Source organism: Doryrhamphus excisus, linkage group LG6, assembly GCF_037039965.1.
Source record: "Doryrhamphus excisus strain RoL-2023G ecotype Guam linkage group LG6, RoL_Dexc_Guam_v1.1, whole genome shotgun sequence".
Taxonomy (NCBI): domain Eukaryota; kingdom Metazoa; phylum Chordata; class Actinopteri; order Syngnathiformes; family Syngnathidae; genus Doryrhamphus; species Doryrhamphus excisus.
The window spans coordinates 6,159,800-6,182,661 of record NC_136362.1 but is presented as its reverse complement, the minus strand read 5'-3'; the positions used below and the strand labels follow the sequence as shown (position 1 = coordinate 6,182,661).

The window sequence follows — 22,862 nt, the reverse complement described above, 5'->3', positions numbered from 1 at the left end:
TGACTTTATTTGGATGTCAGTGCATGAGGACAAACCAACAAACAGGTGAGCTTGTAATATTTTGCTGACCTTATCTGAGGTGCCTGAATGTGATGCGTGTTAATCACTGCAGGATTATCCAGGGTAAAGTTGCAGCGTGTGGCATTTCGTGCCGTTAAAGCTTCCCTGCTGCGGGCTGAGCGGACAGGAAGCGGAGCGCCGAGGGTCTCGTCGAACGCAAAGGTTTGCCCTTTTGTCTTAATTTCAGTCAGTCGAAAGCTTTTTCATCACAAATCTAAACTAGATATTCACACCAGTGATGGTTGCTGTTCTCAAGTTCTATGAGATTTTGTATTTTTATTATACTGTTTATAAAATATTTATTTGATGTATTTTTTTACTGTTATTTTTGTGCCACGTGCTCATCTTGTGAAAATGCGTGTTAATAAAATGAGCACAGAACAAAAAAAGCAAACATTTTAGCACCATGGTTTCAAAATGTAATTCTTTTTAAAGCATTTTAAGGTCAATTTTAAGAATTTTCATCACCAAACAACTGAAATAATACTCATGGTTGCTGTATTCAAATGCAATGAGCTGTCTTTATGCAGTGAAGGCTCCTAACCTGATTCACAGATATAATTAAACATAATGGTAGTAATTACGTAAATACGTATTTATCATAATTTATTTTTATGTTTATGTATTTTTTTACATCACTATATCTGCCACATGCTCAACTGAAAATGTGACAGTTTTTAAACATTAAGATATTCTTTGACTTTTCTCATTGGTTTTGTGTTCATAGCTGACTGATGAGGAGGCTCACTTTGACGTCACTGTGTCCCGGAGGGGACGGTTGGGAGGAGGAAGAAGAGAAGGAGGCAGCTCGAAGACGCCTGAGTGTGAGTGTAATTACGATTCCTGACCAACAGAGGGTGCTGTTTCCTCACCTTCATATTTGGCAAGGGACGGGAACAACTTCTGACAGCTGCTGAGTCAGCGTCTTATTACTAGGCTACAGGATGCTCTTGATTTTTAAACATCTCTGCATCTCCCAATAATATATTTATTGCATTTGTGCTAATGTCATTAGCTGATTCATCCTTTGCAAAAAAAAAAAAAATAGTGCATCTCATAAAATGTGTGATGGGGCGTCCAGGCCTCGTCGTCATCGTCCTCCTACACACTCCTGCCAACTGTCATCTCTCATTTTAAGTGCGTCGCCTTGTCCTCCATCGCTTCCCCTCAGCTTCACTGTCAGGCAGCGCTGGTGTCGGGTTCTACGCCGCAGTTTGAGCTTTTAAAGGTAACACGTTGACTCGCTTTAATGGGTCGTAGTCCTTTGCAGTGGGTCTGTGTTTTATTTCTCGTTTTTTGGTTTGTTTTTTATGGGCCTGCCCTCCAACCCTGAGCACTGCGCTGTAAAAATATATACCATGCCCCAGTTCTGTCCCCCCCCCCCACCGCCGTCCCCCGTCACACGCACTTGGAAGGACATTTAAATGGAGAGCACAGCGCTGCTCATGTAAAGGTCAATTTTGGATTACCTTTTATTATTAGAACCTATCTCTATTTATTATGTGATACATTTTTTTATTATTTTTACAAATTCTTAAAAAATTACATTATTTCAGGGAGATAGCATATTAATTATTATTTATTTGTATTATTATTTATAATTTTTTTTTGTGATTAATGTGAAGTTTTCAAGAATTCCAAGCACCCTTACAGAGACACACACACACACACACACATATCCATCCTTGGTCCGGAGCAGCGGTTGCCGTGGCGATGTGTTGTTGCCGGGCCAGTGGAGTGTGGCCGACGGGCAACAGAAAGATTCTGCCCGGTGCCTTATAAGGCGGTGCGGCTGTAAAGAAAGACTGGTGCGCACGTCAGCCGGAGCGCCACTCACTCACTCACTGAAGTGAGCGCGTGCAGGTGCTGCCACAGGAAGCTGCGTATTTCACAATAAGAGCGTCGCACAGCAGCGACGGGCCTCTGGATGAGGAAGAACTTCAGCACGTTGCCGCTCATCTACGTCACCGAGGTAGTCGTGTTTTATTGTCTTTGCCACGTTTGGCTGTCACGGTGCCGCCTGTAAAAGTCACATGACCTCACTTGTTGTCGTGACCTTTCACCTTTTCGCCAGAGGCTGCAAAGAGCTGTGTGCTGCAAAAACGGGTGTTTTTGAGGTGTGGTTACCCCTCTTGTGTTGAAACAAGTTGCGTCGGGCAAGTTTCACCACGTTTGTGCCGTGCTCACAGCTGACCTCTTTTGTTGCTTGTGTAACGCTGCAAGAATGTGCAAGCGCAGTCGGGCGCACCTTACTGCTTGTTAGCTTGTCTCGCTATCTGTCCAGCTTCTCGGATGCACTTTGGAGCTTTCAAAACCACATGACCACGCGGGTCATCATGTGGGCGCACCAGCACACATAAACTACATTATTGTTTTGTAACTCCTCTGCTTTAATGGCCCACTTCCTGTTTTCCTGTGGAGACCCCGGCCCCCACCAACAAGGAAACGTAGACACTAATGTTTCTTTTTCTTGTCATTTCAACATGAGCTTGATGCCAACAGTTTCCTCATACATTCATACGCGGACCGCCACCGGTAAACTTGGACCGCCACAAATAGATTCTGCGCTACCTGTTCACCCTAGCTCATAGCCAGAAGGGCTCAGTGTTGCCAAATTGGCGGCTTTGTCGCAACTTAACACATTATGTAGTGTTTATGTAATTTTGTTCCTACTAAAATGGCTATTAGCTACGAAAATTCTTACCTTTTTTACAATGGATAAAATGCTAACGTTAAGATGCTGGCATTGTTAACATTCTAGCTGTTAGCACTGTCTATGGAAGTTAATTCCTCCCAAAATGGCTAAAATGTTAATATGGTAACTGGTAGCATGCTAGCACCTAGCATGATAGTGCGAAGTGTCTATGGAAGTTTTTACCTTTTTGAAATGGCTAAAATGCTATAATGTTAATTGTTAGAATGCTAGCGCCAAGAATGATAGCACAAAGTGTCGTAAGTTGGTCCTACTAAAATAACATGTTAACTGTTAGCATGCTAGCACGTGATAGCAATTATGTAAGTTTATACCCTGTGAGAAAGCTAAAAAGCTAACAATAGTAATGTGCTAGCTCCTAGCATGGTTTATTCCTGTCAAAATGGCTAAAATGTTAATATGCTAACTTTTAACATGCTAGCCCTGCGTATATACGTACGTTTCTACCTTTCAAAATGGCTAAAAACCGAACGTTAACCTGCTAGCTTTACACCTATATACCTTGTTAACATTGCTAAAATGCTAATATGCTAAATATTAGCATGCTAGCCCTTGGTATGATAGTGCTAAATGTTTATTCCTATTGAAACAACTAAAATGCTGACACTCCTCTACCTTTTTAGATATTTCATCCTCAAAAAATGACTTGACAAATGAAATCGCAGTTATCAACGAGCAGCGAGTGCTCCTGTGGCCCCGCCTACATCTCAAAGCAGCAACAGGTGGCTCCATCTTGTTTGCCATGAAGCAACAGTAGAAAGCTAATTGGTTGCTCATTATGCAAACCTCTCCACCGTGCAACAACGTTCGTCATCAGCGCTAATCGAGCCGGCAACAAACACCCCGCCAAGGTTGAGTACTACTGATTAGCCCCGCCCACACGCCTAATAAATGACCTTGATGATGATGATAACCCCAAATAGTCACAAAATCAATTTGGCTGGAGTTTCTTCCGCACACTCCAGCCTGTAATTGCCCACGCTCGTCTTCATTACGCACGCCGCGCTCAATTTATCACCGTGGAAACCAGACAGGACAAAAAATCTAATTATGAGGCTAAGCTAACACGCTAACAGCGGTGTACTGTTCGTCCGACTAAGTCCACAAGTTGACCTCCAGTGGCTCATTAGCATATTTCCCAGACACATGAACTGGGCCCATGCAAGCGGATTTTGAGCCGGCGGCTGCTACGTGGGTGAGATATGTTTGTGACGGTAGAGCTCGCTGGCGGCCTCGTCCTTGCATGCCCACGCATCCCCGCCGTTGTCCTTTAGCCCTAAAAAGACACCAAGTGAAGCCTCAGATGAGACTTCAAACCACTCGGAGGAAAACAAAGGCCCTGAAATGTCACCAGCGCCGCGTTTGTGTGGCTAGACGACACACAAAAGACGCCCACACAGGCTTTTAAAACACGAACAGCTGAATTATTTATCCCAAACGGCCTCTTGGGGACATTTTAGGACGGTTGCTTGTCTTGCATTGTGGTGCAGATCTGGATAAAGGTGCAAAATGATGCCATGAATAACCATTTTCTTTCTTTGTCGGAGGTGTGTAACTACTGTCAATCTTGTGACATCTTTTGAGATTTTTCTTGTTCGGTAGCACACTGTTTAATGTTAGCATGCTTAGCATTAAACATGGGGGCGCTTGTGTTAACTGTTACTAGCTTAACGTAGCTTCGAATGGAGCTCAAAAGCACAAATAGAGAGCTTGAGTCATATTTAAATCTGCATCATTTGACCTTTTGATGATTAATATCCTGCATGCTAACTTTAGCTATGTTAACTTAGCTTCAAGTATGACTCAAAAGCACAACTAGCCAGCATGTTTTCTTTGTCTTTTGCTTTAAACTGCATGCTAACTTTTTCATGCGAGCTTAACGTAGAGCCGATTGGGACTTCATAGCACAAATCTCAGGTTCTGTTTTTGTTCGTGATAAAACCTCAGATTATGTCTGCATCGTATGAACTTTGATGTTAGCATACTTAATATCCAACATGCTATCACTAGTTAGTTCTATGTACCTTTGAACAGGACTCAAAAGCACAAATAGGTTGCTTCAGTTCTCCTTTTTGTGTTTAAAAAGGTCAGTTTGTATCTGTGTCATATCAGCTTCGAGATTAGCTAATATCTACCAGCTATACCATAACATCCACTATGCTAACTCTAGCTAGTTTTAACCTTGAATAGGACTCAATAAGGCTGTAACTCTGATTCATCTGCTCCATAAATGACAGCGCTGCATCTGGTCGGCGTAAAGTTTCACCTCCCAGTCATCTTAAATTTACCGCCGGAGAAGCTAACAAAACCTTGGCGCGTCCATTCAAGCGCTCCATTGATTGAGTTCCTCTGCCAGGCCGCAACAAAAGAGGCGGTGCTGCTTGAGGACATCCTATTATCAGCACTGGGTGGGGGGGAGTAATAAACTCGAGGGGGAGGAGCCACACTTCTTTTGTCTTAATTTGAATTTGGGTATTGGGGGAGAATTTTACACTGAATAAATGCTAAGGGAAATACAAGTTAGCTCGACAGCTGCAAACATACAGTAGATCAATAGACAAGCTAATTGTGCTAACTTGGCTACCTTACGTAGCTTGAAAGAGGCCTCCAAAGCACAGTTTTCTTGCTTTGTCTGTGTTTAAAACATCCACTTAATGTCTTAGTTTTGGCCACCACTTTAGCCGATGTTAGCATGCATAATCGCCAACATTAGCATGCTTGTGATAACAATAGCTGGCTTAGCGTAGCTCCAAAGGGGCTTCATAAATACACAGAACTCCGATAGCTCAGTTCGTCCACTTATGCCTGGATCATGCTAACATGCTAAAATTAGCCAGCTAAAGGTAGCTCTAAAGAGACCTCAAAAGCACTGATAAATGCATTTTGTGTTTTTTAACTCTACGATGGTTTTAATATTAGCATGCAAAATAACCAACAACTATAGCTAGCATAACGGTACTATCTAAGAGGCCTCTAAAGCACAGCTAGATGGATCTTTTACTTCCTCTTCCTTTTTGTGCTTGAAAGCGTCAACTTCATGTTAGCTTGTAACGGCTTAAACGCTACTATGTTTGTTTTAATGTTAGCATGCTTGTGCTAACATTAAAAAAGCACAAATAGAAACAATTGAGAGTTTTCTTTTTGCCAACTTATGTCTGCATCTGATGGCCTTTCATGTTAGCATGCTTAATAGCCAAGGTGCTAACTTTAGCTAGCTTAAGGGAGCACAGCAAGATGCCGTCTGTGTTGTTGTTGTTTTTTTTTTTTCATGAATCGTCTTAATGTTTGCCCCACACATTTTACACGTCATTGTTAGCATGCTTAATAGCCAGCATGAGCTGGCTTGTGCTAACGTTAGCTATCTTAACGTAGCTTCAAGGGGAGCACATATCACATGTGCCGTCGCGGCTTCCTGTTTGTAGACGATTAGATTAGCTGGCGGCTCAGCGGGCGCTCATGCATATTTTAAAGGCTGGTTATTTCCACCGTCACTGAGCAACATGAGCGATGGTCTCGGTAAACAAAAGACTTTCACCTGCATCAGCAGCACTAGCAAAGTTTCATTTCCTCCTGTCTTGGACTCCCGAGAGGCTGGGAATCGGAATATTGTGATGGCGGTAGACCTCCAGCAAGGGGAAATGATGCTAACATCATTTGCTGAGAAATCAAGCGCCATGATAGCATATCTTCCCTGGAGGAGGTCATTCAGATTGTTAATTGGGATTGACATCCCACTCCTGTTGAACATTCCAGATCCTCCCTTAAACGTTCTAGGACACTTCCATAACCCCCCCCGCCCGATTCAACATTGCATCCCGTGTCAATCACCTTTTTAACGTGTCGGACCCGCAGGATCTCAGATGGAGACAGGAAGTGAGGCAGGAAGTGCGTACAGGAGACAAACACTGAGGAGAACAATGGTGTCTTGTGGGGAATCAGACATGTGGATCCTGGTGCACCACCGTCTCTTTTGTGGCACACAACTTTTTTTATTATTTTTTTAAAGATGTGCTGTGTTGGAGATGAAATGATACCAAAGTGATGAATAATGATCACGGTTATCAATTTTACACTTCCACTGTAAATAAATCAAATCAGGGTGTCCTGTTTCCCACAGGACTGCAATCTATCTGTGGCACCGGGATGACAATTTGGTAACTGGCCCTGATATTTGCAAATGGCTAAAAAAAAAATCATCTCTCGGTCATGGTTGAATATGGTCTATTATTAGTCTAAATATGCATATTTAAACAAATTTAATATTTTAAAGCATAAAAATGTGTCAATGAAGTAAAGTACAAATATAAGGCATTCGAAAGTCTACATTGTATTATAGGCCTATATTACAGTCTATATTATATCCTATTTTCCTGTGGTGTCTACTAATAGGAGTAATAGGAGTGTAAAGATGACTATAGGGGTGTTATTTCATGTTTAGAGGGCTCTAATAATGTTAAAAACTCTATTTAGAAGGTGGTAAGTAGGCTTTTCGTGTCTCATGTCTTATTTTCCGTTATGGATCGGAGTGTAAAGGTGACTGTAGGGGTGTTATTTCATATCTAGAGGGCTCTAATGTTAAAAAACTCTATTTAGAAGGTGGTAAACAGGCTTTCTATATCAAGTCTTATTTTTCATGATTATGATGGATAGGAGTGTAAAGGTGACTGTAGGGGTGTTATTTCATATCTAGAGGGCTCTAATGTTAAAAAAAAACTCTATTTAGAAGGTGGTAAACAGGCTTTCTATGTCAAGTCTTATTTTTCATGATTATGGATAGGAGTGTAAAGGTGACTGTAGGGGTGTTATTTCATATGGTGAGGGCTCTAATGTTAAAAGCCATATTTAGGAAGTGGTAATCAGGTTTTCTACGTCTACTATATTGGGTGATAGGAGTGTAAAAGTGACTATGCGGAAGTTCTTAAACAGGTTTCCAATGCTCTTTCAAAATGTTCCATATATGAATAAGGAATCCTACTTGGTGGAAATTGGCTTATTGGAGTCGGGTCTGGAAGCAATTAACTTTGATAACGGAGGGATTACTGTCTGGGGTTTCATCCCTAAACGACATTGGATACACCACATGTTTTAATGCGGCCCTGAGGGGGAAAAGGCCTGTACACTCTCGCTTTGCGTGTTCATTTGCACCGATCCAGCCGCCCTAATTAAGTCACATTTAACTGTGTATGTGGAGGAGTACGGATGCTAGGAATCGATACGTGGCTGAAATGAAATGGAGTGGAAGTGTGTGAGGTTATTAGAAGTATTGATCACAGCCAACGGAATAACACTCTTTCATCAGGCTGCTCGGGAGGGAGTTCCACTTTAATCACGGCTCAAGACCTGATCAAGTCAAAGGCCGCGTGGGGGTCTCGCCTGTCAGCGCTCGGCACATGCGGGATTAAGGGTGTGCTCAGCTCACACCGGCCGCTGCGGCTTTTTCCGTGACTTTCAGCCCTTCTACTTGATGCCTACCGTGAAATGGTTGGGTTACCGTTAATAACCTGCTAGAAGCTACCGCATTGTAATCATTGTCTGACCCTGCTCACGTACGAGTGCAGCAGCTGGGGTCCATGTCACTGGGGTCCATGTCACTGGGGTCCATGTCACTGGGGTCCATGTCAGCGTTTTCTAACACTTGACACCAATACCTTTGGACAACATGAATGATTTACAGTGGCATTTAGCACACTAATTGTTTTTTATTATTGCCTTGCACGGTAAATCATTCATGACACAAAACCTCCATTCACTGGACACGCCCCCACCGCCCAACCCCCACACTATTGCACTTGACAAGCTTTAGTGGAACTTGGCATTACTTCATATGGATGCATGTACAGCTTCAAATCTTCCTCTTGAAGAAGATTCTTCAACTAAATTGTTTTTTCAAATTGAAAAAGATTCACTGATGCCCTTATTTTGCACATAATGACGATGCTTACTTTCACCTTATCACCAAATACACCCTATACTGTATTTTGGAAAAGATCATCTATATGACAGGTTAAGGACATACTGCAAAAACAAAAAACTACTAGTCAGTCAAAGATTCTCTATAACAGGAGGAAATATTGCATAAGTAGTTAGAGATCATTTATATGTTTTGCGGTATTTGTAAAGCTACTGCAGCAATGCTCTATAGGACTGTTTTTAAGGACATACTGCAAAAACAATGCTCTGCAGATTTACCTAACAGTCAAAGATTAATCTTCCAGTGCTGTGGGACCTGCTGTAAAAATGCGAGTCAAAGATCGTTTATATATGACAAGAGCTCTGCTGTTTTTAAGGAGCAACTGCAAAAACAGCGGTCAAAGATCCTTTCGTGTTTGTAGGAATGTGCTTCAAAAATGTTTGTCACTCCCAAGTTCAGAACCCAACTCTCAGGACGTTGTGATGTCATAAATAGGCTCATTTGAATAGACTGCTATAGCACGGGAGGGGGTGTATTTGATATTCTCAGCCACGCCTCTCTGCTTATGACACGGAGAGGGCGGTGCTTAGTCTTCCACAGAGTTCCAGCAGCTCGAGAAGCGCCGCGGTGGTTTCAGCAGACGATCGCGGCGGACCGGTCGGGTCGACGAGCCCTTCCATCTCCGCTGGTGTCAGTGTGCCTTTTGTTTTTGTTGTTGTTTTCGACTCTGGTGACGTTTTTTGTAGCACTTCACGGACAAGTTTTAAGCTGAGGCGAGGATACCTGGGAGCCGCCCGGAGAGCCGATACTATGCCGGGATCTGGCGGCGCTGCTGCGGCCAAAAGTTTACCACAAGTCGGGCTACATTCACACCATCGGCGTTAACATGGTAACCACGTTTACTGTTATGAATGGCTAATTGGCTAATGCAAGGCACCGTCGTTCATTCCGCGAGATAAAAATACACGTTAAATGTGAACCATGTGATCAGTGTTCCAATAATATGACACGTTGTCAGGTAAACGTATCGTCACGTGACGTGCACGGCCATCAGAAGGCTATTAAAGAAGTCGAATCCATCCCGGCTGTGCTAGGCAACACTTTGTGTTACCACAAACATCTGGCTACATGCCGCCATGCCAGACTCCGACAAGAAAAGCACTCTTTCTTGGACTGTGCCGAACTGTCGCAAATCGGCTCCGGTCGAGCCAGGAAACATTTGTACGGTGCTTCTCATCCTACCTGCTTCATGCCGGAATCTTTCAATTCCACTCAAATATATCCTACATGCTCTCTTCCGCTTGGGGGGGTCCATGTTGGTCACCTTTTTGGGGGCTTCAAAATACTTAGTTTTTTAAGTGAAGTTTGGTGGAGATTCCTTGAGTTTCCTTATTTCCTTACCTTGACTCTTGTGTGTGTTATAACTTCAAATACCAGATAAACGTTTATGTGATGTTTGTGCCGCGAGCGAGCATGCAGGCAAAGCAGTGGCGAGAACCGGTTGGTCCAGTCAGGTGATGACTCTAAACGTCATACGTATGGATGTTGTTTGTGTACATATTTTCCTGAAACTGGTCCTGATACCACATCGCTCCTGTCACACAGAGGTTTGTCCCATGTTGTTTTTGCAGCAGATCCTTAGAAAGTGAAGAGCACTCCTGTCAAATAGAGGATCTTTGGCGGTGTAGGCCTTTTTAAAGGTAAAAAGAATAGTGCAAAGATGTGGTCTTGAAGTATTGCACCCTTTGCATCTGGTGTGTCAGATTGTTGCTGCTTCTTGTTGACGTGATGTGAGGAGCGCTCCGGTGCTGACTGTGCAGACGCAGCGTCTTCGCCATGCAGCTTGTGCTCGCTGGGGGGGGGCCAGGAAGTGTGTCTCTGTAAAATCCTGGAGACGGGACATTGCCCCGGCCGAATACTTGATTACATTTTGGAAGCCAGAGGTCCTGCCTGACATTTGAAGCAATTACGCTCATTAGCGGACGTGATGGCGGCCGTGCGGCCCTCTGTGTGTGTTCGCTCGGACGGAAATGGATTTGCTCGTGGCTTCTTATCAGGACGTCAATATTGAAGCTCTTTTAAACGTTTGTTTGCTCGTGTGTGTTTACATAATCCCCGGCCGTGTGTGTGTGTGTGTGTGTGTGTGTGTGTGTGTGTGTGTGGTGCCAGTTTGGGCTTCCGATTTTGCCTCCAGCTACTTTGTATTCCTTCCCACTAAACATGGATCATTATAATTCTACTATGTCATCGTACAAAAGCTTTCCTTGCTGGATTTTGTTGGGTTTTTGCACTTTTGTGCCTGATTCAGTTCCTCGTTTGGAGATATTTCCTGGAATAGACTTGCAAAAAAATATCAGCGTATGAATATTATTGATTGGTTCGAGCATCCCCTTTCATGTTTCATGATGAGCCTTCATCCCAACCGAGTCCGCCGAGGCCTTCGATCGGCAAAAAACCAAACGGTGCGTGCTCACAGGCGGCGTCGCTCGCTACGTTGCAAAACAAATGCAACCATTCGGTACTTTATTGCCATATAATGGTGATGTTTCCGCGGTTGATCGCCAACGTATTTTGCCGTCGGCGGCTTTGCACTCGCGTACAGGCAACCTCCGCGTCAAGCTAAGGTGGCTCACACAGGTACAGGATACTTGGCTGCCATCCAGTGGCTCAAATGTCAATGACACCTCTCATGACGATGTATAAAAATGTATATTAATAATATATTATATTATTATATATATATATTATATATATATATATAAACTGTTTATTTTATTACAAATGTAAAATGATTACAAGTGTGTATTGATTAGAATGATTTTCATTATTAACCCTTGTGAGAATCAGCAGTATAGAAAATAAATGTAATAAACACATAATCCTTGATTACGTAGGACGTCAACGAAATGTGTGAAAGCCGCTTTATTTGTTGTTGCCGGGAGACACTTGATAGCGTGTGTGTGTTTAAAGCTCCTTAAAAGGCATGTGTCATGACACACACACACACACACACACACACACACGGTTTGGGACCCAAATGTGTTGCGATGGTCCTGACTGATGGTGTTGGATACAGGACTGCTTGGGGCTTTTTTTTCATTCATCTGCGTTGCCAAGGCAACCAGCGCAATGTGTTCATTACACCGACACCCCGCGTGAACATGTGACACTCAAACTTGATTTTCTTGGTGGTGTGGGGGGGGCTGCTGCAGTGTTACACGTAGGACGGTTGCGCAGGTTCGATGCCCCCCCCTGGCCTGGTGTGGATTAGCGGGTTAGCGTGGCGTGAGTCGACACACACACACACACACCAGTAGAGGGGGTGTGAGTAACACGGTGTGGATTAAGTCAGCCATAAATTCGCACACGCACACGTTAGCTGATTCAGGGCCAGTGTTCCACCGTGTCAAGCACGTGTTGTCAGGCAGCAGCTTTTGTCTCCAAATGCAAACGCCACTATTTCATTTTGGGCGCAGTCATGTGACCGAGAAGCACGCCATGTGATTGGCGCATCCCTCCTAGATGCAGTTGTGTTTTGGGTGAAGTACCCACTCCACGGTTAGTGCTGCACCATCCTCACTCTTATGATGCAGTACTGCTAGTCATAATAATATTCTTTCCACGCAATATGTCACTTTTGCACTCATAAACGTCAACATATCTTCCTGACAAGCTTTGTGGTTGGAGGAGAGGACGTATTCCCTTTTACAACATTTATTGATGGGGTGGGTTTTTCTCGCAATAAATGGCAAGTCTGTGCAAAATCCTACTAATTTTTTGCAATATTTCTGCATAACATTTTGTGCAGAATCAGCTGCCTTTTGGAGCTTCACCATATTATTTTTCATCTTATTCATAAGTCACAGAGATGCCACCGAGTATGTCAGCTTTCTTTTAAAATCACCACTAAATATTGTATTTACATTAATAATTTCATTCAAAGTAGAAACATAGATAATAAAGAATAACCATTTAAACATCTTAATTTTGAAAATAGAATTTTTAAATAATAAAAATTTTATTTTTTTACATTTTTTATTTTTATTACAGATAAACTGTACTTTTCGGTGCAAAATTCTACTACATTTTGTAATGGCAAACCACAACATATTTTTATAGTATTTATTAATAATTAAGAAAAATAAAGAGTTGCATATAATACATCATTTTTTGTGCACGGGTAACAAGAATATTTTTGTGCAAAAACACAATAAAACTCCTGAGAAATAACTTCCAATTTTGGCATTTTTTTCATTTATATTATAGTAAGTTTATTTTTCAATTATTATGAATTATTATTATTATTAATATAATGAACTAATGACAATGAACATAATATTGAAAATAAAAACATCTAATATTGGATATAGATTGAATATTACTACTAAATAGAGAAATATACATTTCCCCCTCAAATATGTATTTAAAAAGTTTTAGACATTTTTTTCATAACATGTATTCACGTTTTAGTCCTACATAATCACACTAACAGGAAGTAGTAGGAGTGTGTTCCTGTTTACATTTTTGAGACCCCCACCCCCCCGTCCCCCAACTCACATCCTCGCCTTCTCAGCGTTCCCGGCTCCTCTTTGGGAAGGGTGGGAAGTGAGGCCTGCTGGGTATCTTTGAGAGATGAAACTGTCAGATTCCAAGGAGAGAAGGGGGGAAAAGGGGGGGGGGGGTTACAGCGTTTTTCATCACTATTACTGTGTTCTCTTAAAGGTGCGTTCAGGCGTGTCAAGTAGAAAGAACGTGTTGCCAGACGTGTCCAACTTTCCATTCATCCGTTCAATGATTACTAAACGCTAATTATTCATTCATCAACTATCTACTTGGGGTACTTTTTACTACCATTACTACCATTTATGGCAAGTGTCCATACCATCTACAGTATCCCCTTTTAGACTAAGGGACTGGGGGGGGGGGGCATGCGTCCCTGCGATTCCACCTGGGGGGGGTCTGACTCATTATTTCACCTTAATGTGACCTTTCCTCTTTTCCCTAATTAACCTCTTCAGCCCACAACACAGTCATAGTACTAGGAATCTTACTAGCCGTAGTACTTGTAGCAATACTAATCATCATAGTAGTACTAGCAATTGTAATAGTAGTAGTAGTAGTCATAGTAGTATTAGTCATAGTTGTAGTAGTAGTAGTCATCATATTAGTACTAGCAATTGTAATACTAGTAGTAGTCATAGTAGTATTGGTCATAGTTGTAGTAGTAGTAGTCGTCATATTCGTTGTTGTAATAGTAGTAATTGTCATAGTAGTAGTAGCAGTCATGGTACTACTAGCAGTTGCAGTAGTAGTAGTAATTGTGTAGTAATAGTTGGAGTAATAGTTGTCATAATAGTAATTGTAGTAATCATAGTAGTAGTTGGATGCTTATTTTCCTTTTTGTTTACTATATTGGCTGGGAGGAGTGTGAAGATAAATATAGGGGTGCTATTTCACGTCTAAAAGGCTCTAATAATGGTAACAAGTGTATTTAAAAGGTTGGAAACATCTACTAGATTGGCTTTAGGAGTGTAAAGGTGACTATAGGGGTGCTATTTCATATCTAGAGGGCTCTAATAATGTTAAACTGCATCATAAAGAGGATTTCTGTGCTGTAACTGTAAAAATATGTCGTGTATATACCGAATGAGGGTTTACTGTAGTACGCACCAACGACCATAAGCCGTGAGACTTCAGGTGTTGGTGGTTAAGTCTGAGTTTTCCAACTCTACGTGCTTTGAATTGAAATGTCAGCCTTTTTTCCTAAAAGTACTCATTTACGAAAACGGCTTCTTCTTCATGGGTCTCTCAAATGTTTTCCCTCTCTGATTAATGAGGCGACCACTTACTCCAGCGTGTTAACAGCCCAGCTCCTTTCCCTGAATGTGTCATTACCACAGCGGGGGGGTCGTCACTTTCATGCCGACATTTACTTCGCTTGGCAGCGGAATTGATTCCAGCTGCGGGCTATACGTACATGCCTAATATATACTACGTACATGGCTAATATTATTAGCTGATATTTGCATATTTCATACTCCTATTATTCCTGTGTGGTCCCCGCAGGCGGAGCGCAGCGGCTGCGATGTCCTCAGCATCCCCGTGCCCATGCGGCGCGGCGGCTCCGAGTCCAACCTGGACGTGGTGGACGGTGCGGGACACGTCGGCGTGGGCCTGGACTTCAGCAAGGGGGCGCTGGGCATCGACAGCCTGCAGCAGAAGATCCTCAAGGTCGGGTGAAGTGAGATCGAGGAGTGGGAGAGGGGGACGCAAACGTTAGCGGCGCTAGCGTAGCTATTTGATGCTAAAGCGCTAACATCACGCTTGCGTTTTAACATCATGCTAGGTTAGCTTATTAGCTGAAGGAAAAAAATAACAAACTTACAGCGTATAGCCTTCCCGGTACATTATGCTATCATGCCATTGTTAGCATGCTAACATTAGCTTACTATCATTTTGTTTTGTTATTGTCACGGTTAGACACACAAAAACACTATCATGCTAGGTGTTAGCATGCAAACCTAATTAACATTTGTAGCATTTTCAGTACGGTGTTAGCATTGTTAGCATTCAAACCCCTCCATGGTATGTTTTTATGCTGAAGGAATCTAAATATGGAGATAAAATAAATGTGAAGGAAAATACGAGGGGAAGTACGGCGCTTGGCGGACGTTTGTTCCACACGCAGCCGTTGACATCTGGTGTCCCGTATCCCGGTTGCCATGGAAGCTTTCCTTGTGGCGTTCCAGGTGACGGAGCAGATCAAGGTGGAGCAGACGGCTCGTGACGAGAACGTGGCCGAGTACCTGAAGCTGGTGAACAACGCCGACAAGCAGCAGGTGGCGCGGATCCGCCAGGTGTTCGAGAAGAAGAACCAAAAGTCGGCCCACTCCATCGCCCGGCTGCAGAGGAAGCTGGAGCAGTACCACCGCCGCATGAAAGACGGCGAGGCCAACGGCAAGCACGCCCACCACAAGGACGCCGCCAAGGAGTCCGGGGGCCACAGCAAGGAGGGCAGCCTGAAGGACGTCAGCTCCTCGGGCCGACACCCGGCACTGGACAAAGTCAAGACCATCGGGCCGGGCGTCTCGCTCTCCCCGCCGTTCTTCTTCAACAAGTCCCGCGGCTTCGCCAACCTCATCCGGAACAAGTACGGCAGCGCCGACAACATCGCTCACCTCAAGAGCATGGAGGCGGGGTCGGGGCTGCAGGCGGAGGGCGGGGCCCGGGGCCTGAGCGGCAGCGCCACCACCGTCGCCAAGGCCGGCAAGTACCACAGCGACGACGAGTGCTCCACCGGGACGTCGGCCTCCGCCGACTCCAACGGTAACCCGGCCGGGGGCTCGGCGGCAGGCTCGGGCGGCGCCGCCCGCTCGGACGCCAATGGGCGACTGGGGGAGGTTCTGGAGATGGTGCGTGAGGTCCGAGACGCTCAGGCCCAGCTGGCGGAGGACATCGAGACCTTGAATGCGCAGTTCAAACGAGACTACGGGTACTTCTCTCAGGTGATGCAGGAGGAGAGATACAGGTGAGCGTTGCTATGGCAACCGGGGGGCAGGCGACGACGGATGCGGCGTCTTACTGGTTTCTCTCCGGGTTGCGTCAGGTATGAGCGACTCGAGGACCAGTTGAACGACCTGACGGAGCTCCACCAGCATGAGACCAGCAACCTGAAGCAGGAGCTGGCCAGCATCGAGGAGAAGGTGGCCTACCAGGCCTACGAGAGGGCCCGGGACATCCAGGTGAGGTCTTCAACACGCACACGAGACGTGAGCGTCCCACTCACACGGCTTCCGTTCAGGAGGTCCTGGAGTCGTGTCAGACCCGGGTGTCCAAGCTGGAGCTCCAGCAGCAGCAGCAGCAGCAAACGGTCCAGCTGGAGAACGCCGACGCCAAGGTCCTCCTGGGGAAGTCCATCAACATCATGCTGGCCATCGCCACCGTCATCCTGGTGTGCGTGTCCACGGCCGCCAAGTTCGCCGCCCCGCTGCTGCGTAGCCGCCTCCACCTGGCCCTCACCTGTGTGGGCGTGTCCTTCCTGGCGCTGCTGTGGAAGAACTGGGAACACTTGCAGTGCAGCCTGGAGCGGATGCTGCTCCCGCACTGACTGACTGTCTGACTGGGGGGGGGGCACCAGGGTCAGCGGGGGGTTTACACGTAGCCTTACACCAGCACTTGTCGCTTGCATCCCAGGAAGAACCTCCAACAAAGCTGAAGACCACGACGCTGCCTTCGGGGTGCATGGGCAAAGACAACATGGCGACATGTTTTTTTTTTTTTATTGTCTTTTATTTTGGAGAGCTTATTTCCTGTCCTGTAAGGCTTGCCGCGCCGCTGCTGAACACACGACTCCATGAGTTTTACGTCCTGATGTTTCTCTGCTCTTCTCACGTGCGTCCACCGTCCGCCTGCTTGTCGACGACTCGGAAGATTTATTTTGACATTTTGGGAAACATATTTTATGTGACCGTTGATTACAGCGATGGAGGCGCTTCTTCTACGCTCCTGGTGGAAACTCACTCTTGGTACGAGTCACTCACTCTAGTGAATCTCGAGTCACTCACACCCATGAGTCAGTGAAACTCCAGTCTTTGTCGAGTACTTGAATACCTGTGAGTCTGTAAAACCCGAGTCTTCATGGAGCACCTGTGAGTCAGTAAAACGCCAGTCTTGTTCGAGTACCTGTGAGTCAGTAAAACTCCAGTCTTAAAGCGAGCATCCGAGACTCAAGTAAGTACTCATTGAGTACTCGTGAATCAGTGAAACTCCAGTCGTTGAGTACCAATGAGTCACACAAATTCCAGGTCTTGTCGAGTACTTGTGAGTCAGTAAATCCTCTTAGGCCAGGTTCCATGAGTCAGTAAAGCTTGAGTCTTTGTCGAGCACCCGTGAGTCGGTGAAATTCGAGTCTTGGGTGAGTACCCGTGAGTCAGTAAAATTCAAGTCATCATTGAGTACCTTCCTCGTTGAGTTCTTGTGAGTCGGTGAAATTCAAGTCTTTGTTGAGTACCTATGAGTCGGTAAAATGTCCTTCTTTGTCCGGTACCCGTGAGTCATTAAAACTCGGGTCTTGGAGTACCTGTGAGTCGGTAAAATGTCCTTCTTTGTCCGGTACCCGTGAGTGATTAAAACTCGGGTCTTGGAGTACCTGTGAGTCGGTAAAATGTCCTTCTTTGTCCGGTACCCGTGAGTCATTAAAACTCGGGTCTTGGAGGACCTGTGAGTCGGTAAAATGTCCTTCTTTATCAAGTGCTGGTGATTCAGTACAATTCAGTCTTCGTCGAGTACACGTGAAACTTGAGTTATGGAGTACCCGTGAATCTTTGATGACCACTCGTGAGTCATTGAAACTTGTGTCTTTGAGTACTTGTGAGGTGTGAAACTCCAATATTCGTCGAGTACCCATTTAGTACTTTGAGTCTGTAAAGTCAAGTCTTCGAGTACCGTAAGCCGCTAACTGCGGAAGAATGGCATTTAAAGTCAAGGTGTGTTTCCCAAATACTCAAAATGCTCTTTGTACATGAAAGTTTGTGTACTGTTGTACTAATTTGACACTTTTTCAGTGTTTTAGGGAACGTTTTATGGTTTGCTGTTAAGATCTTTGAGTGTTTAGTTTTTAGAGAATCCTCCTGAACTGCCTTTTCTTGAACGGATGCGGTGCTGCGTTCCAGCGCAGTAGGAACAACGGCATAGTCTGATGGTTGAAAGCATTCCCAGCTGTGGAGGTTTATATATTTAATTCCCAACTATTCCTCCGAGCCGTCTTTGCACTCTTGACTTGAAGAAAGTCATTTTCGCGGCTGGCGGGATGAAGATTTGTTTTAGTGGCCTTCACCGCTTGAGTGGCGCCTGTTTTCCCCATGCGACCTGAAAGCAGCATGGCTGGATGGACAGAAGGGGACTGTAGCGCTCTAACCAGGCATCACTGTGACGACTGACCTTCTCCAATGCAGCTTCTCTTTTTTTTTTTTTTGTCCCTTCTATAAGCCAAATATCAATTCCAAAGGCACTTTAGCCCTCCTATACGTAACACTACAATTACTTTCACTGTAACGTTTGTAACAGTTGTCTCGTGTCTGCATGTAAGCATGCTTTTTTTAAGGAGAAAATAAATGCTTGTTTTCTTAATACTCTTAATGTATGTTTTTATTACACAGACTGCTGTGCATGCATCTGGAATTTGAATTAAATGACAACTACACCCCTTAAAGTGTCATTTGATCATGTCAGACTCGCTGCTCAGTAAATGACCATGAGAACAAATAGTTGTGGTGCATCATCCATCTTTTATCTCACTCGACATTCATTATTCACACTGTTCTGCTGTCTTCCTGCCAGCTTTCATCCATTGACTTCTATCACTTCTAACGCCACATAATAAAAGCGTACAGGCACGACTGCCTCCTGGTGGTCAGAACACTGAACTGCGAGTCATTAAAAAAAAAACAATAACCAACACAGATATTTTTAAGAAAGATAACAAAAGGGATAATGTGATAAAACATACAGTAGCTTCAAAAGGTAAACGTGTGTGTTTCATCCACAAAAACTAGAAGGCGGTTCACTCACCAGAGGCGACTAGCTAGACAGGATCCATCCATGAAACGCAAGTGCGCCAATCTTGCCCGTTAGCCATGTTGTTAGCAAGCGCCGTTGTAATGGTGGTTATTTTGCCAGTTTGTTTTTTGTTTATGAATAAAAGTGTACAGACACGACTGAAATACAAAATAACAGCTCCTATTTTCGAAAGGAAGGCGTCCAAAGTGAATAATGTAAGAATATACACAAATGTACTGCCCGCGATGTAAACACTGTGTGTCCTCCACAACACCAGGGGGCAGTATGGCTGCAGTTTGAACGCCACGAATACCGGAAGTCGACCCAACTGCAAAAGTTGAATGCAAATTTGTGCGGTCTTAACCGAGAATGGCTGCTTCCTCACCAAAGTGACACTATTTTACAACGGTAACACGATTTAATTGCGTATTAATTTAACAACAACAACAGGCGACTAGCTCTAGTGGATTCAGCCTAATTCGGGAGGTGCGAAGGCGCCAATCTTGCCCATTAGCCATGTTGTTAGCAAGCGCCGTTATAATGGTTTGTTTTTTGTTTATGAATAAAAGTGTACAGACACGACTGACATGAAAAATAACAGCTCCTATTTTCGAAAGGAAGGCGTCCAAAGTGAATAATGTCAGAATATACACAAATGTAATGCCCGCGATGTAAACACTGTGTGTCCTCCACAACACCAGGGGGCAGTATGGCTGCAGTTTGCGACGCCACCAATACCGGAAGTCGACTCAACTGCAAAAGTTGAATGCAAATTTGTGCGGTCTTAACCGAGAATGGCTGCTTCCTCACCAAAGTGACACTATTTTACAACGGTAACACGATTTAATTACGTATTAATTTAACAACAACAACAACAGGTGACCGGCTCGAGTGGATTCAGCCTAATTCGGGAGGTGCGAGCGCGCCAATCTTAGCCGTTAGCCATGTTGTTAGCCGACGTTAGCTAGCTCGGCTGTAACTGCTCGTTTGGCCTTTCACCCCCCGTTTTTGTGGATGAATCTTAAATGGACGAACTCAAGGAGAACATCCACGGCCAGGACACCAATGTGAAGATGTCCAGCGGAGAAGATGATAAGGTTTGATCATCGTGTGTGCCTTTGATACCCCTTATTTAAACGGACATCATGATAACAATAGTCACCCGAATGTGCACCTGTGTCCTCTTCCGTCAGGCGATACGTCCCGCAGGAGGCGATGCCTCAGAGGCGAGCCAGTCCAACAGCGACTTCAGCCACCCCGTCTACAAAGAGATCGCTTTGGCCAACGGCCACATCAACCGCATGACCAGGGACGAGCTCCGCACCAAGTTGGCCGAGCTGAAGCTGGACACCAGGTAGGACCGACCCCGAGAAGGATGCAGTGTCGTCATCTTCATTCGTCGGACGTCCTGTGTCGGCAGAGGCGTGAAGGACGTGATGAAGAAGAGGCTGAAGAGCTACTACAAGAAGCAGAAGCTGACGCAGTCGGCCGCCGAGGAGGATGCGGCGGACGCCTACTACGACTACATCTGCGTGGTGGACTTTGAGGCCACGTGCGAGGAGGACAACCCTGCCGACTTCCTGCACGAGATCATCGAGTTCCCCGTGGTTCTCATCAGCACGCACACCCTGGAGATCGTGAGAGGACTTTTTTTTTTCTTGTTTCAAAGCCCAGCGAGCTTCCGCTCACCTCTCTGCTCCTCAGGTGGAGACCTTCCAGGAGTACGTCAAACCTGAGCTGAACCCCACGCTGTCGGACTTCTGTGTCAAGCTCACAGGAATAACACAGGTGCGTTTTTTCTCCTCGCTGTCCGTGCCTCTGGTGTTAGATACCTAACACTGCTCCGCACAGGACATGGTGGATGCAGCCCACACCTTCCCTGTGGTTCTTCAGCATGTGGTGGCATGGCTGCAGGAGAAGGAGCTGGGCACCAAATATAAATACGCTCTCCTCACTGACGGGTCAGTTCCTACTTTTTTTTTTTTACTCATTTTTGCGTGTGTGTCTTGTCCTGATGACCTTTGACACCAAGTGTTGCGGTGCAGAGCGTGGGACATGAGCAAGTTCCTCAACATCCAGTGTCGCATCAGCCAGATCCGATATCCGCTGTTTGCCAAGAAGTGGATCAACATCCGCAAGTCCTACGGCAACTTCTACAAGGTTTGAAATCTGTCTGACATTTGATATTGATACAAAAAATGCCGGGAATTGGGATGCTCATAAAAAGCAACGCGCAAAACCCTTCACGTTGTCCTCCGATCAACAACAATAATAAGGGGGGGGGGGGGGGGGGGGGTGACAAAAATAAGCAGGAAATGCCCAAGTGTCGATGAAGCAAATGAGAGATGACACCAACATTTAAAACAGATATATGAATTATACTTAGCACGATAGCACAGTCTTTAGATACTTATGAAAAAGGCTAAAATGCTACTCTGCTAACATTAGCATGTTAGCATGCAACATCCAGCATGATAGAGCTAAGTGTTATTATGACAATGTAAAAAAAGTGCTCCTATGCTAATGTTAGCATGATAAACCTAGCATTATAGTGCAAGGTGCCTTTTGTATTTTAATATTCACAAAAATGGCCAAAAAATGCTACTATGCTACATGCTAGCGCTTAAAAAATGTGAAATGAAATGGTAGATTTTGTGTGAATTTCCAAGTTTTATTTAACTGAAGTTGGAAAAAAAAGCATCGTTTCATGAGAATATTTCTTTTAATTTGTAAACAAAAACAAAATTTGCATAATTTTTTAACACAATTTTCATTTCTTATTATTTGAAATCAATGATTTTTGTTCAGAAATCTTTGTATTTTGGATTTCGTATCCTTTTGGAAAAAGATCAATTTCTCTCTTAATAGGCATAGCCTGCATTTATTGTCAATCCGAACCTGTAGTTCATCTAACGGCCAGCAGAGGGCGACATTGTAGGGGAACCCTGCTACTTAGTTGCACTTCAACCGACCCACACGTCTTCTATTGTGCTGTATTGCAGCAGTTTCCCTGACCTTGTGATTATTTCTATTACTACCATAAACTTATGAACATTATGAACTGCGTCAGCTGTCAATCGCAGCATTGACAGCCGCTCTGTGACGTGTGCCTTGACAGTTGAGGCGTAAAGTGGGCCCAAGCATGGGACGCATGGCCCAGCCCGAGTAAATGTGCGTACACGGTCATGGCTCGAGCCCCCTCCCCCGCCGCTCACCGGTAACGTGCTCTGTCCCTCGCCCAAGGTCCCGCGCACTCAGACGAAGTTGAGCACCATGCTGGACAAGCTGGGCTTGCAGTACGAAGGCCGCCCTCACTCGGGCCTGGACGACTCGCGCAACATCGCTCGCATCGCGCTGCGCATGCTGCAGGATGGCTGCCAGCTGCGCGCCAACGAGCGCATGCACGGCGGCCAGCTGCTGGCCGTGCCCAGCTCGGCGCCGGTGGAGGGAGCGCCGCCCCCTCGCTGGCCGGGCAACCGCAAGTAGGAGGGGGGGGGGGGCACAAACTTTAAACGCTCTTCTCAAGACACCAGCACGGAACATCTTGAGATGAATTCCACACGTGATGCTGCTACATGAGTTTTATGTCCGATGTATTTTAACATAAATAAACCACAACAG

At 44.9% G+C, this 22,862-nt stretch overlaps 2 protein-coding genes across 3 annotated transcripts; both read left to right on the top strand.

Annotated features, from left to right (window-relative positions):
- The first annotated feature begins 60 nt into the window (after positions 1-60).
- Positions 61-18,903, top strand: tmcc3 (transmembrane and coiled-coil domain family 3). Of its 2 annotated transcripts, XM_058066020.2 has the most exons (6): positions 61-222; positions 788-884; positions 14,751-14,915; positions 15,434-16,212; positions 16,291-16,426; positions 16,486-18,903. In XM_058066020.2, the coding sequence occupies exons 2-6, from the start codon at positions 795-797 to the stop codon at positions 16,789-16,791; spliced, it is 1,476 nt and encodes a 491-aa protein (XP_057922003.2). In that variant the 5' UTR covers positions 61-222; positions 788-794; the 3' UTR covers positions 16,792-18,903. The 2 variants fall into 2 exon arrangements, with proteins under 2 accessions (XP_057922003.2, XP_057922004.2); XM_058066021.2 differs by lacking the exons at positions 61-222; positions 788-884 and adding an exon at positions 9,303-9,573.
- A 909-nt stretch (positions 18,904-19,812) lies between these two features.
- Positions 19,813-22,862, top strand: eri1 (exoribonuclease 1). The gene is made up of 7 exons (XM_058066022.2): positions 19,813-20,338; positions 20,435-20,595; positions 20,662-20,878; positions 20,946-21,029; positions 21,093-21,202; positions 21,287-21,401; positions 22,485-22,862. The coding sequence occupies exons 1-7, from the start codon at positions 20,267-20,269 to the stop codon at positions 22,725-22,727; spliced, it is 1,002 nt and encodes a 333-aa protein (XP_057922005.2). The 5' UTR covers positions 19,813-20,266; the 3' UTR covers positions 22,728-22,862.